This window comes from Cajanus cajan, chromosome 7, assembly GCF_000230855.2.
Source record: "Cajanus cajan strain Asha chromosome 7, NIPB_CcT2T_4, whole genome shotgun sequence".
Lineage (NCBI taxonomy): Eukaryota > Viridiplantae > Streptophyta > Magnoliopsida > Fabales > Fabaceae > Cajanus > Cajanus cajan.
Window position 1 is genome coordinate 60,146,109 of NC_138523.1, and position 15,910 is coordinate 60,162,018.

At 28.0% G+C, this 15,910-nt stretch overlaps 2 protein-coding genes across 3 annotated transcripts in view; one reads left to right on the plus strand and one right to left on the minus strand.

Moving 5' to 3' along the window:
- The first annotated feature begins 1,664 nt into the window (after positions 1–1,664).
- The window catches only part of LOC109792210 (uncharacterized), a 45,418-nt gene continuing 31,172 nt past the window's right edge, over positions 1,665–15,910 (plus strand). The window contains exons 1-2 of the mRNA XM_083060380.1: positions 1,665–2,254; positions 2,334–2,400. Of these exons, the coding sequence (XP_082916506.1) occupies positions 1,706–2,254; positions 2,334–2,400 (616 nt within the window). The 5' untranslated portion in view covers positions 1,665–1,705. The remainder of the gene's footprint in view (positions 2,255–2,333; positions 2,401–15,910) is intronic.
- LOC109792179 (beta-hexosaminidase 1) lies at positions 3,610–9,823 on the minus strand. Of its 2 annotated transcripts, XM_029270707.2 has the most exons (16): positions 9,628–9,823; positions 9,072–9,460; positions 8,897–8,980; positions 8,502–8,537; positions 8,045–8,156; positions 7,863–7,933; positions 7,584–7,714; positions 7,407–7,423; positions 7,192–7,240; positions 6,486–6,586; positions 6,219–6,278; positions 5,785–5,818; positions 5,293–5,391; positions 4,993–5,052; positions 4,656–4,906; positions 3,610–3,881 (listed from the first exon to the last, which is right to left on the minus strand). In XM_029270707.2, the coding sequence occupies exons 2-16, from the start codon at positions 9,417–9,419 to the stop codon at positions 3,709–3,711; spliced, it is 1,626 nt and encodes a 541-aa protein (XP_029126540.1). In that variant the 5' UTR covers positions 9,420–9,460; positions 9,628–9,823; the 3' UTR covers positions 3,610–3,708. The 2 variants fall into 2 exon arrangements, with proteins under 2 accessions (XP_029126540.1, XP_082916504.1); XM_083060378.1 differs by lacking the exon at positions 9,628–9,823 and having other exon boundaries at positions 9,072–9,534.

Consider the following 15,910-nt stretch of genomic DNA (forward strand, 5'->3'; position numbering starts at 1 on the left):
TAACACGTGTAAAAAAATTAATGTCTTTCCATCACTACATATTACTAATCGATCTTACTTCTTATTTGCTCAATATTTTTTTTCTTAAGGGTTTTTAACATGCTCAAAACTTCACTCACAACAAATATGGTCTTGACAAGTATTTTTAAGGCAGAGGAAGAAAAATAATTCAGAAGTTTAAGATCTTAAAGTCAATGTCTATTTATTTTTAAATATTGTCTTTGTTATTGGCATGGGCTTCTATTGATTGAAGAAATAGGGTTTAATTATTGTTCCATTATATATATATATATATATATATATATATATATATATATATATATTATTTTTAAATTTATTTTAGTTTTTTATTTTTTTTTAAAATATTTATTTTGATATTTTATTTCCTAAATTCAAGTCAATTTAGTCTTTCGGTTTTAAATCTTATTTGACTAATTTAAAATTTGAAACTTATTACATAAGATTCACTTATATAAAAATTATTAATTACAGTTAAAGTTCAAATCAAATATGTTATAAGCCTGATGAAATTGAATTTTTCAAAAACAAAATATTTCATATTATTTACAACTTTATAAGATTCAATTTTACATGATTTTCACTATATTTTTTATCCTTAATTTAAACGTCAATTATATTTTATAATTTTCATATAAGTAAATTTAATATTACAAATTTTTTACATTTTAAATCATTTAAAAATTAATTCAAAAGCATATCATAAAATTAAAAATAATCATTACTTTAAAAGAATCAGGTTGATTCAAATATAAAAGACAAAAAATCATATTCATAAAATGCGATTCAATTTCAAGATGTCGTGGAATGTTAGAAGTGCAAACCTAATAACTTACCCTTTTTAAAATCTATTTTTTTTTCTATTATCTTTGTTATCTATATGGTGTATATATAGTTTTGGTTATACACATAATTAAATTAATAGGAATATGTTTGTGATGAAAAACACTCATCTTCACTCAATAAGATTATTTACATATCTAAAGATCTTAAATAAAATACACACAAATTTTATTTATCGACTCTTTATATATAGAACAAAACTGTATTACAAATTTTGAATCATATAATCTTCTTAATTAAAGAAATAAGAAACAAATATCTAAAAGATATTAAAAAAAATAACTATCTATAAATCTAAATAATATTATAAAAATTACAAATTCTTAAAATAATTTCTTAAATTTTCATTCACTCAATTTATTTAAAATTTGAATTATTTTTTCAACAATTTGGATACATGATATGAACTTTTTTAGAATTCCTCTATTAAAAATAAGAGTAATTTCAAATAAAAAAAAAGTTCTAAAAACAACATTTTTTAACTTTTATCAAATAAGCTATAAATCTGGTACATATATATTTCATTCTGTGTTTGTTTAACATTGTTATATTTATCTTGTAAAAAAAAAAATATGGTCATATTTATGACATTAAATTTGAATACATTTCAAATAAGATATTATTTGTTATTGATACAATTTTAGATTTTATATTTTGTTTTTATAAGTAATAATTAACATAATTTCAACAAAATAAGTGTTAATGAGTGAGATTTATTAGGAATTTTAAATTGATTATAAGTCTATATATTGATATGTTTTATGAATTTCTATGACAATTTTTCATCTTGGGATTCTGTAAGGTTGAATTTTTCTATAATTTTCAGAAAATATTTCCAACAAACATGGCTTCTTGTTCCGCCAATCTGACGATGAAATTACTGATAGACTCAAAGAGTGAGAGAGTCCTGTTCGGTGAAGCATCAAAAGAGGTAATAGATTTCCTCTTTAGTTTGCTTTGCTTGCCTCTGAGTACCATCACAAGGCTTTTAAACAAGAATGACATGGTTGGAAGCATAGGCAATCTCTATCAAAGTGTTGAAAATCTGAGCGACACTTACATGCAACCAAATGATGAAAGTGTTGATCAAAAAGAAAATTCATGCCAAAGGCACTGTAGTTATAATGTGACATGTGATAATAAGACTTATTGTCCTAACTGTTTGAGTACTATGAGCCATGAAATATCTTATGTTGGAAACAAGGTTGGTGGAGATGTATTTCCCAATAATGATAAAAATGGGTATGTGAAGGAAGTTGTTACTTATATGATCATGAATGATTTAGTCATTCAACCTATGTCAACCATATCATGTATTGCCTTACTCAACAAGTTCAGTATCAAAGAGGTTTGTGACTTGGAAGAGAAAGTGGTTGAGTTGGGGATGGATCAGGTATATATATGTTATGCTTATAAATAATTTAACATGTTTCACTTCCCTTTTTTTTGTGTATTGATAAACATGTTTTCAGGGCATCAATATTCTCAAGGCTTCTCTGCAATCCAAGATGGTGCTCACAAGTGCTTTTCTGAAGAACAGTACGGGATCCTAGATATTTAAAATGTTTTAGTTTTCTGATCATTAAAATAGTGTCTTAAAAGCTTAGGTCTATGTTATTATCTGCTTTGTTTTCTTTTATGTTTTGAATCAACGTTATTATTCTTGTTCTGTTGCCATATATACATGAACATGCTGCTCATTTATTTTAAGTAATTTATTATTTTGAGTTCTTAAGTGCATTTAAAATGAGCCTTATTATCCGATATCATAGAACCTTACCATGAAGATTGCTCTAGTCCTAGTGAGCTTCTCCTAAACTTTTAGTAGCAAAACAAATTCTAATGGTACTGTATATTTTTCACTGTTTCATTACTTTAGTATTACGTATTTTTCAATTAATAACAAACTGTTATATAAAGAATATATTGTCAACTAATTAAGCGCTTAACTTTTTTGTTACTTCCTCTGATTGTTTTCATGACGAGGAAAAGGTTGTTTCATGAATTAGGTTTAGTATGGCTAAGTTTAATCAATATTAAATCATTAAATTCAAATATTTTTTTAATAAAAAATAATTTTATAATATTAGTAATAAAATTAACTATCTTAATTTTTTTTTGGTACTTATTAATTAATTGTTTGTTTTTTGTATAGAAAAACAGAGGGATTAACAAAAAAAATTAAATATTGTTAAAAATAATATATTTAATTACTTTTTTCTCCATGATTTGTGTTAAATTACTTATAATTATAATAAAAGATAGTATCTGATATTTTTTTTTACGTGATTTTAAATATAAGCAAAAATATCGTGTAAATAATTTGATTTTGAAGTATGACTAAAGTTGGAACGTGATTACTTAAATTGGGATTGTTTTTCTTTTTTGAAAGGCAAATTGGGATTAATTAATAAACAAAGAAGATAAATATCGTATTTTATAATTTACACGCAATTTTAACTAAAAAAATAAATTATTTCGTAAATAACTAATGAAATAAAGGTTGATATTAAAAATTTTCAAGTTATTATGTAAGTAAAACTAATTTTTAATAATAATAATAATAATCAACGCAAAATATTTGATAATGACATGCGCAAACATAACAACTTACCTTTGTTTAATGCTTAATGTTTAATTTTAAAACTGGTTAATAGGTTTTTATCGATCTAATATAATTTTTCTTTTCCTTAACCTTGGGTAGTGAACATTCACAAGTCCCATCAAATTTGCATTTAGAAACAGATAAACAAGTGAACAAATGTTATTTATTTAATTTAACAATAACTTACAATATTACAATAAACATGAGTTGCATTCGCAATGCAGATGAAGCATATGATAAGTTTATTGATCAAAGCATGAGCCTGGACCGACAGGAGCAGTTCTAGCATTAAAATTTGTGACAGGAGCAGCTGGAACCCCTCGTCTATTCAAGAGACATCTGAAGTATTGCAACCGGGCCAATGCAATTTTGTTAGCATTTCCTGAAGTAGAATCTCTCTGACTCCACAAGCGTTCTGTGTCAAACAACTAATACTTAATTTTACATGATCAAATGAAGAGGCACCCTAACATAAGTTAAAAAGATTGACATGCTTTTAAGCATACATACTCATATCATATTTTAAATCCTCAAGTAATGGTGCATCAAACATGCAATAGAACCCTTCACATGGCTTGCATTCTTTTTCTTCAATTTTGGGTGAAAGAGAAAGAGGGAAACTTTTGTTTCTCTTTCTATTTTATTTAAGTCTTTAATATGTTTTTAATCCCTTAAATTTAAAGTAAATTTGTGTTTAGTTTTTGAAATTTAAAATTGATTTTTTTCATCTTATAATTTCATAAAAATCTTATTTTAATCCCTTAGACTATCAATAGCTTAACTAATAGTGACTGATTATGATAATATATGATTTTAACCAAGTTTAATGTGATGTTTTTATCACCAAGAACATTAGTAAGTAGATTTTGTATAACAATATTTGACAAAAAATTCACTAACAATATTTAAGCAAAAGGATTACAATAAGATTTTTTCAAATTACAAGACTAAAAAAATGACCCTCAATTTTACAGTACTAATTGTACTCAAGGTATGTTGGTCAATGGTCATTCCCTATTAAGTAGAAAGCAACTGCCTGATCATACTCAGAACTACGAATTGCAGTTAGGAAAACAGATATTGCATATTTAATAGTCAAGGAATATGCTGAAGCAGTAAAACTAAGGTTATATCATACAAGAAGAATGAGGAACAACATTGCATTAAATAGAAGAATAAGGTAGCTAACCTGCTGCTGCTGCAGCTCGAGGCCATATTGTTTGCTGAACATCTGATGTATCAGCAGTCTCACCCCACATACAGACTTCTCCTCCAAGTACAAGTTTTTGTTCTGAAGCTTTTTGTATTCCTTCTAGTGGCTCAGCAGTGTATACAACATCCCAAGGTACATCTAGATGGTCAAGATACCATACACCTTGGTTACTGAAAATACACCTGAAGCCTTTTGCAACAGCCTTTGGACAAACTCCAGGGCCCAACCTACAATAATTAATTGGAATACTTTATTCTGACACTGAGATCTTTGAGTCTCATACAAAAATAAAACTTCCTAGACAGAAATTCACCAGTTATGCACCACAGTCCGTGGATGGAGCTTAGATGGAAAAGTATTGAAGGTTTCTTCCCTGAGAAGTTGCATAAAAAAGTCAAATCTAAAAAACATGTCAACAATGTAAGAGCAAGATATAGTAAATAGAACTATTGTTTCATAATTATTTTAGTGGCGCACAGTTGGAAATAATATAGAAGTTGTATTGTTTAATATGCATGAAAGTTATTGTTGGCATTTAAAATACCTGGGAGAAACCTAGATATATTAAGGGTATAAATGAGTTATGTGATGATGCTATATACACAGATTATACCAGTTTACTGGACTCCAATTTTTTGTAAGAGCTATGTTTTGAGCCTTCAGCACAAAATATTGATAGGCATCTTTGGCAGTCATGTTCTGGTTCCGAAGCCTGCATTGGAGATATAATCACATCTGAACATTGTGCTTGATGACAAGCAATCAAATTAATCTTAATGTACAAAACCAAAAAATTGAGTGGCTGAAAAAAGTAAACAAAGGGAGGACAAATTCCTCTACATGCTTCACAAACAAATAGTCCTGCAATTTTTAATTGAATCCAAAGAATGACAACTGAAGTGAGTTGGACACAGCAATGGCAATGCCTTCGAATTATTTTGTCACCCTCAGGAACGAATATAAACAACTACGTTCTAGGTTGAAGTTCACCCTTTAAGTTTCGAGTTTCCCGTAGCATGATATTCAATGCCTTTACCATCCTATGCCGCAATAAAAAAATCATCAAATAATGCAATGAACGAGTATAATAGGTTAAGATTTGTACCATTTCTTCACTTGAGTAGTATTGGTCCAGCAATCTGTCACAATAAATTGCAATTTATTATCAGTTAGCATAGATACAAGCAGTCAGTCATATGGGAACTGTTACATTTTAACAATATAGTGATAGACAAAACTTACGTACAGTATCTTATGTGCTTTTAGTTTTTTCTTTCAATCAAAATTAGAATTTTACTTAAGTACCCGATGTGATGAAAGTTGCATTAAAAAGGGTCAATACATCGATTACAAAGATAAAACTCCAGTTTAATTAGAGAACAACACCATAAGCGCCTAAAGTACTATATCTTAACTTTGTCCTATCACCTACGTAACTATTCATCTCAAGTTGTGCTAACAATAAAAAGATTCTCATGCCCTTGGTTAATAGCCTAAGCTTTTAGGTCAAGCTGCAAGCATAAAGACATGCATACTAACCTGTATTCACTTCATCACCACCCAAGTGAAATAGCTCAAATGGGAATATTTTTCTCATATCTGTAAAATTTAGAAAAGGAGAAGGAAAGAAAGTTAATTTATGACATCAGTGTGCATAATATTAGGGGAAAGATATGGGCATAACTTGGGATGGATGGTTTTGACAAACCCCATAATGCTGATAATTTTGCAAGATAGAGCAAGCGACAAGGTAATAGAGCAGAAGATGATTTAAGTTAAATATATTATGTTTTATAGGAACTTAACCTGTTAGAATACCAGAAAGAACATCAAAAGTAAACTTCTTCGAAACATCTAGTGGCTCTCTACAGGAGGATGACGGCCAAAGATCAGGATATCCAACACCCCTAAACAGAAAAGAAGAAAATATAAACCTAAATATATTTCTGGTCTATAGTATCGGTGAATAGAAAAAGTAAATTGTTTGAGCAACCACTCAAGTCCAAATTTGTAAAATAAATGGATCAACGCTTAAATAAAACTTTTCAAAAGTAGTACCTGACATCAAGGACATAATCAGACCAAACAAATATGTAAAGGGGAAAAATAATAAATTCCCAGCAGCAATAATAAAAAATTGAAAACTTAATGTCAAAGCAGAAGAATCCGATAACATAGCCACATTCAATCCATAGCTAGAAAGTTTCAGTTTTTCTACAGTAAACATTAGTATCTCTTCTAAGAAACATCTATAACTAATTGTAAAAGTAAAAGAAAATTTAAGTGTTCTTTTTTTCATGGACATATCACGTTGTGTCTCAAAATTAATAACTTCGTACTAATTTTCAAGTCATTATTTAAAGGTTTTTATGAACATAGTCCACGTAGTTTCTCTTGGAAATTTAAGGGTTTTCATGTAGCCCCATTCTAAAGTCATTATTAATATTATATATTTATAATGCTACCAGACTATCAACTTAACAAAAGAATATGACCATGACATATACTTTACCATGATGCTGCATGACCAGGGACATCCACTTCCGCCATCACATTTATTCCTGTGACAAACCATGAAGATACTCATTATCTTAACTTAATGATAATGAGAAAGATGAAAGGCATAAAAGGAACAGAGACCCCCCCAAAAAAATATCATGGCCTAAAATTCAAAATGTTCCCAATATTATGAAACAGAAACTTCAAAAGGATTTTAAGATACCTCACCTCTCATTTTGGAAAAGCTTCATATCGAGGCCAGTTAAAACATGAAAAGAGAACATAGTATTAGTCCGTGTTAGATTAAGAAAGCCAACTTCAAGCTGGTAATTGGTAACTGGAAAGTAACAATTTTAAAAAAAGGCATGAATCAATTGATCACCATTCATCATAAAATAATCTTACTTGACAATTTCATATGCATCCTCTACTGTGTAACGTTCCCACTTCGTATATGAACCTTTCCACAAATTTGGATAAGTAGGTACCTCCAGAGGAAATGACTGCTCGTCTATGATGTGCCAATGTAAAACATTCTACCATGAACAATTTTTTTAATATAAGCATTAAATGAAACAAAGTAGCACGATATGCTAGTTAGGAATTAGGATACATTTCTTTGGTTTCCAACTGTCAAAAACAGCCTAGTGGTAAAGGAAAATAAACTAATGACATTTATCTTACAAGTTTAGCGTAGGACATAGATTCAATTATCTGCTTAATTACATCAACTGGTAAATAGTGCCTTGATGTATCTGCAAAGTAAATAAAAAAAAAATCAACATAAGTATCCATAGAGACTCGGATCATAGCAGAAAAACACTTTCAGAATATCGATTTGTCTCATTTCCAAAATCTTGACTCACCCAACATAAGGCCACGGTATGGAAATCTAGGTTTATCTTGGATGGACCAAGGTGCCTTGTATATTTGTACTGTTTTAGTTGTATAATCAAAAGAACACAACTGGCTGAATGTCTGGTGCATCACAAAAGAGAAAAGGAAATTGGTCATGCACAACTCAAGGAATTTTAAGTTTCCCAATCTTTCAGAAGGTAGTCATTCCTATATCCAAAACGCATGAAACAATATAACTATAATAGTTCAGTTTTTGTTTTCAAGGAAAAAATTATATATAATAAAATTAATTTAAGTAACTTACTGCCTTATAAATGTTAGTTCATAATTTCTCAGTTCAGGATTAACAAGAACTGTATTCTTTCAAACTGCTGACATGTTGCCTAGGAGAAATGAGCAGAACAAATTACAGATTTTGCCAATCATATGGTTTGAGCTGAATTGAGTTGTAAATTCTGTACATACCTCTAATCCACGCAATGCACCAAAAACAGTATTTGCCTACAATAAATACAACACAAAAAAATTACCACTAAATTGTTTTAAAAAAAAAGAACCACATATGGCAATTTAATTGTTTCGGTCATTAACCATAAGAAGTGAAGTATAGCAGCATAAGAGTCTTTATCAATCACTTTGTTATACCCAACAAACAAAACACTTCAATCAACAAGAGTTGACTATATTCCAATTGCTAGTATGTGGCAATTTAGAATAGTTTTCAGGGAGTGGTTGACTTGTTCATATCACAGAAAATTATGGCATTAAACTAAAAAATACGCATATAAAAGGAAATTACTTCAAACTTAGGCATATACAAGTTGCCACAAATAGACATAAAATTCAAAACAAAACCGCACCTCAATTGTGACTTGTCCAGCACCAGAATGCACCTGGGGCCATGAAACGAACAAATTGTAGCTTTCATCCACTCCAAGTTGAAGCTGCAACACAAGTTCCCAATCTCAAAATCAAAACTTGATCAAAACCCAGAAAAGGGAAAGAAAAAAAAATTGAAAATTGAAAAGGGCCCACCTCCTCACTGTTGGAATGAAGAGTGATGCTCAATTTGGAAACATCATAGACGGGCCTCAGTGTTCTGAGAAAACTGAACCTATCACCATGCTTGAACAAAATCCCTTTGTATCTAGCAAAAGCATCGCGAACAATGGCGGAGGCAGCACCATTTCCAGAGAGAGAAAGTGCAGGGTCAAGAGAAAGAGAGTGATTTCCGAAGCTGAATTTTGCAGGCAGAGGCCAAATGAACGGAAGAGGCTTATGGGGCGGTGAGATTCTGGCCCCAAGAGCTTGAGAAACAAAGAATGCACAACAAAAGAGGAACAATGTGTGAACACATGATGTCGGCATCCACAACAAACCCATGGTTTTGTGATGACTTTGAGGAATGGTTGGCGTTTGAAGCGCTGAGAGGCATTAAAGAGAACGTGAATGTAAATGTCACTAAACATGGTCATTGGAGTAGTTAAGGTTAAGGTTAACAAATTTCGAGGAATCTGATGCTGTAAGAAACAACCATATTTTGCTAAGGTAAGAATCATGAAATGTACACAACAGACAAAGTTTACTTTACATAATTGCAATGGAAATATCTCTTTTGATGCATAAATTACGTATAATTGTGCTGGTTACTTCAATTGATATGTCTTGTAACGTTGCTATTACATGTGCTTTTTGTTGTCCGAAACGCTTTTGTTTATCTTCTTCCTAGCCATACCAAATAAAGTATAGTTGCTTTTACGCAAGGCAGCACATTGAAGGAAGAGGCATGAGCGAAGCATGATAATAATAAACAATGATATTATTATTATTATTATATGTGGAAGTGAATAATATCATAATCTCTTGAAATCATTTTCTAATGCTTTAAGTGGAATGGTGGAGGAAGGGTTCACGGAAAAAATGGTAAAACGCATTATTTTCACCATTTGTTTTGGTTTCTGACAAAAAGCACATGAGGCCCAAAGATCACATGTTTTTTAATCCGTTCAAAATGAACGGAAGAAAGAGAGAAACCTTGTGTAAAATTAAATCACTAATTTATCCTTAATGATATGTATATACAGTAAGTTTAGAATGAAACTAAATGATAAAAAGAGTATATTAAATGTTAAATACTTTATTTTAATTCATACTTTTAAATATTTATTCAAGTTCTAAAAAATATGTATAATGCGAGGAAAATATAGCAATTGGAGACGGTTTTATATCAAGTTGCAAGTAAGATTATTAATTGGATGTTTGACTCACTGATTCCCATGAACCGGGTCACGTTCCAATAAGCAAGTATGCAAATAGTATAAAAATCAGGCTTAACAAACATGTTATGCTCTCACAACTCACATAAAATATGTTAAATTAAAAATGCAAATATCTCTTCCTTTTGTTTGAATGTATGAAAAGGAGTAAGAAGAGAAAAATAATTAATAATGAATCCCACCAAAACCATTTCACACCAAGTGATACAAGAGAGAGAGCGTGTTAGGTTTTTGTTTTAATTATTTTATCATTATTAGATTTAATTACTTTTTTGGATTTATATAGTTTCAACAATTTTATAATCTAGTCCTTATAATTAAAATATTTTATTTCTGTTTATATATATATATATATATATATATATATATATATAATTTTTGTTTTCTTTAGTTTTTATAATTTTATAAACTTTAATTTTTTATTCTATAAAAATAAAAATAAATGACAAAGACTTAAAAAAACAAAAAATATATATAGTTTAAATGAAATACTTTTAACTATAGGAAATTAAGGGGACCTTTGGTAAGGAATTTTTTTTTTTCATACTTAGAAATCATAATTCCTGAAAAATATGATTCCTAAAAAAAACTAAAATATATTTAGTTACTCATAAAGTTTTATTGGAATATTCATATAGAATTGTTGGAATTTAAAGATTTTCATGTTTGATTATAATAATATATTTATGGGTATATAAATATTTTTTACAAAAAATCCTTCATTAAAGTAAATTTATTAGATAAATTTTTTTACTCTAATTTTATTACAAATATGATATTAAATTATTTTAAAAAGTTAAAAACTTATAATCAAAATTATTTATATACAAAATTCAACAAAGAAAAATATTATATAATAATTAAGAAGAATAAAAATATATTATCTTGTTTCATTTAAATAAATAAAAGTGTTAACAAATATCATTAATTTGTAGAAATAAAACAAATTTTAATATTAAAGTTAACTATGTCAATAAATAATGAAATATAAGAAAAAGATAGAGAGAAATAGATATGTGGAAGGGAGGGAGGAGAGAGAGAGAAGGAGAAAGGAAGGGAGGGGAGAGAGAGAGAGAGAGAGAGAGATGGAGAGAAGAATAGAGAGCGAGAGGGATAGAGGAAGAGAATGGGGTGAGAGTAGGGATGGCAATGGGGCCCATAAACCTGTCTCCGCCCCGCTGGATGAAAATTAGCACCATATCCACCTCATATCCGCACAGGTATCCATTAAGCGAGTATCCATGAATTTCTTAAATACTCACGGATATCCATGGATATTTATAATTTTTTTAAGAAATTAAAAAAATCATATTATAAATAATTTTAAGTTTATATTTAATATCATTGAAATATTAAAAATAAAAATTCATTGTTAATTTTGAACTTGTATTTAACGTTAATTTTGTTGAAATAATAATAAAAATGTAAAATAATCAATAACTTAAAATACATCAATCTCACAAGTAAGTTAAAGTCTCATCACAAAGCTACAATAATTTAATCTCATAATTTTAAACAAAATTAAACAACTTAAAATACATAAATTTTATTGGTCCAATCAAAACTAGAAAATTAATCAAATTAACATAATTCTATAACATGTTTAACACATGTTGGTAACTTCATCAACCTCACTTTTGTAAAAAAATAAGATGAGAAAGTGTAGTTCTAGGGTTATGTGGTACAAGGATAATTATAATATTTAATAAATATTATTAAATGGTACCCGCGGGTATGAATATCATCATACCTGCCCCCGCCCCATTTATAAATAGGTAAGAAATTATCCGTCTGCATTATTCGCGAGTACCTAATTAACTTATCCATTTATTATCTGTAGCGGATTTTACCCACAGATACCCGCGAGTACGAGTATTTTGTCATCCCTAGATGAGAGTGAGAGAGAAATATAGAGAGGGAGAGAAAGAAAAAGAAAAATAGAAAGAGAGAGAAAAAGAGAAATTTTATTTTAAAAAAAGATATTGTGATATTGTTTGATTCCCACCTTTGCCATAGGAATGATTTTATGAAAAAGTGAAATAAAAATATTTTCAAGAAGATTATATTTGAGATTTTTTTAATTAACTACTAAATATAGAAAACTAAAATTTTTAATTTAAGATCCTGTTAAAAGTAAAAATATTTTACTCCTTAAACGTTCCTGAAAAGTAAAGTTAATAAAATCATAAAAATTAAAAGAATAATTAAACATTGTAGTTATAATTAATATTCTTGTTTTTTTTAACACCATTATTAATTATTGTTGTTTATGAAAATCAAATTCGGTATTAAAATAATTCAATAATTTACGCATATTTCTCTGTAAATTAAATCATAGTCTTTTAATTTACACATATTCAATCAGTTTATTTAAAGTCTTTTAATTTATTTATTTTTCTTTTTAAAATGTTCTAAGTTTTTTTTAATTCATCAATATCAAATTTGGTACTGTTAAGATGATTTACGGCATTACGATACTCAAATATCTTGCTTAACCAATTGAATTAGATTTCTTTGATTTTGTGTAAAATATTCTCCATCTATATTGATATACAAAAATAATAATTTAATTTAGTTTAAATTTAATATTCCATTCAAACTGAATTACAATTTATTTAACTTATATATTTGATTTGAATATTAGAAAAATAAAATAAAATCTTTGACCACAAATACGCGTACGAGCAAAGATCAAGATACTTATATATAATTGTAAATATCTGTTTTTTTATTCGAGATATCTTCATATCAAGAGTCAAGGATTAATCATAATCTCTGGGACTAATAAATTGGTAGTCTAAGTATAATTAAATTTTGATTTTCCTAAAAAAATTGATATTTGAGTATTGTATAAAAAAATTGATTAAAAAAAGGTAACACTAAAAATAATTAGTTAAACTCTTCAATAAAATTAATAAATACTTTACGTTAATAATATTATCACCAAAAGAACTAACCTTTCAAAACATTAAAATTTATTTAAGAACAGCAATTTTTTTTTAATTATCCTATATTTATACTACAAAATTCAAATTCGCCCCGCTTTCGTATTAATGAAAATCATGCACATATGATATTTTATTAGTCATCATATATTTATTTATCATATAATAAATTTTTTGACCCTTAAATTTATTTCTAGTTCTGTCCCTTCTTAACAGATATTTTTTATACATACATACATAATCTGTATAAATTTCGTTTTTCATTGTTAAACAAATGAAAGGCAAGCTAAGGAGATGCAATTTTTTTACACAAATATGAATGAATGAATAAATAAATAAGAAAATGATATTATTATACCTTAATAGAATATTTTGAAAGAAGTAATCCCTCTCACAAGTTGCTCTCTTCTTCAACTATCTTTGTGTTCTTCTTAAGGCGAATCCCCAAAAGATTCCTACCTTTATTTTTCTTTCAAGTTTTCTTTCTATTTCTCTGTTTGCGTTACTTATTTGTAGGTCGCGTTTAATGCAATTGATTTCTTTTTTATTTGTTGCAACTTATTATATAGGAATTAGTGTTTATCATGACAATTTTTACTTTTGCAAAATTTTCATTCACCATATTGATTTCCCCGTTTTAAATACTGAGATCTGATTTATAATTTTTCTATTTTGCTGTTTAGATGTCACATTTGATCGAATAAATTTAATATTTTTTTAAACACGTTATTAATATAAAATATTTATCAACTTTATTAATTATTGATGAATAATTTCAAAATTTTAATTAATTACTTCCATCCACAAATTAAAACCTGAATATGACACTTTGTTTTATGGAATCAAATTCTTTGAATCAATGAATTATTAGTTTTTGTACATGTTGGTATTAATGATTATTTTTCAAATTTTGATAAAATACCAAAAGTAAAAACACAAAAATATAAATAAGATATTATTACATAATTCAAGTACAACATAAAAGGGTTTAACACAAAATGAAATCACAAATTTTTACATTTTAATTAAAAATTTATTTTAATATTTAATGTAAAAAAATCAAAGAATCAATTATGAGGAAAATTAGTTTGAAGTAAAAACAAAAACAAAATCAGACAAGTGTTTAAGAGGACCAAAAGAAAATTATTATTAGGGGAGAAGAAATTTAAAAGGCATTAAATTTTATTATTATTAGGGAATGTGGAGATTTTTTAACTTTTCAAATAATTTATGTTAAAAATGTTAATTTTTTGTATTTGGTGTGAAAGTATTTTAAAATTATTATCAAGAATCTAACTTTTTGGTAATTATTTTTTTAATTGAAAAACTTTGTCACGAAAAGGATGGGAATCCAAGATTTTCATGGAAGGAATTTTTCCCTAATTATTTCTCTCTTTTTCCAGCAATATTTTAGATATAAGCTTAAATATGCTTTTAATGTTCGTAAAATGAGTAAATTTTGATTTTGGTGCATGTAAAATTTTTTCTTTGTATTTCATTCTTCCAAAATTTAAATTATTATTTTTAGTCTCAATTATTATCTAATCATTTTTAACTACTTATTTATTAATTAAAAAAATTAGTGATTATCATAGGTTACCACAATTATTAGTGATATCATGTTAATACATGACATCTCTAAAAAAATTTATGGATCATTAAAATAAATATTATTATATACCTTTTAAATCATCATTAGAGACCAAAAATAGTGATTTTAAATTTTAGAAAGATGAACATTAAAGAAAAATCTTTTACAAGGATCAAAACAAAAATTTATTTATTTTACAAAAATCAAAAATGTTCTTACCGGAAATCTGCTGTAGAGCTGATCCGTCGGGTAAGATCGGTGAGCTTCCTTTGCTGGGTGTATTGGTGCTCCGAGATGGGGGAGGTACCTACAAAAGGGACTCCGATGCTAAAGTTAGGGTTTGCATGAGTAATGGTCTCATATATATAATGCACGTACCTTGAGGTGATTTAGGTTTGCCTTGGGCTTTTGGGCTTGAGATAAGATATATCATGATATGATATGATATAATTGAAGAGCGGATTTGGTCTAGGACGAGATCCTCGGAATCAGGTATGATTCGCTCAAATGCCGGGCTGACGTCATGCACCGCGTGCTCAGGGTTACTTATTTGCAACACTAATCTGGGCTAGGAGTCCGGGTGCGAAGTACGGTTAGTACAAAAAATATTTTATAATAATCAAAAATAATGTTTACAAATTTTAAAAAGATTAAAAAAAAAAAAAATCTTTTATAGAGACCAAAATTAAAACTCACTAATTTTATATGACCTAAAAACATATTTAAGTCTTAAATACCTTAAACATATTTATGACAATTCTAATAAGTATGTTTCTTAGAAAATATAATTATAAAGAAACATGATTCTATTATGCATACCAAACATCTTTTATGCTGTGTTTGATTGGGTATAAATTGAAAAAAATGGGAAAACTAAGAGGGTGGAAGTTGAATTTTTTAAGTGTGTTTGGTGAAGTGAAATAGTGAATTTGAGTGGAAGCCAAAGGAATATGTGATTTTCACCTTTTTTTAATAGTGTAAGAGGTGCCTATAATAATTTAAAGATGAAATTAATTCTAGGATTAAAAATTGTGGTTCACTCCACCACTTGTGAACCCTAAT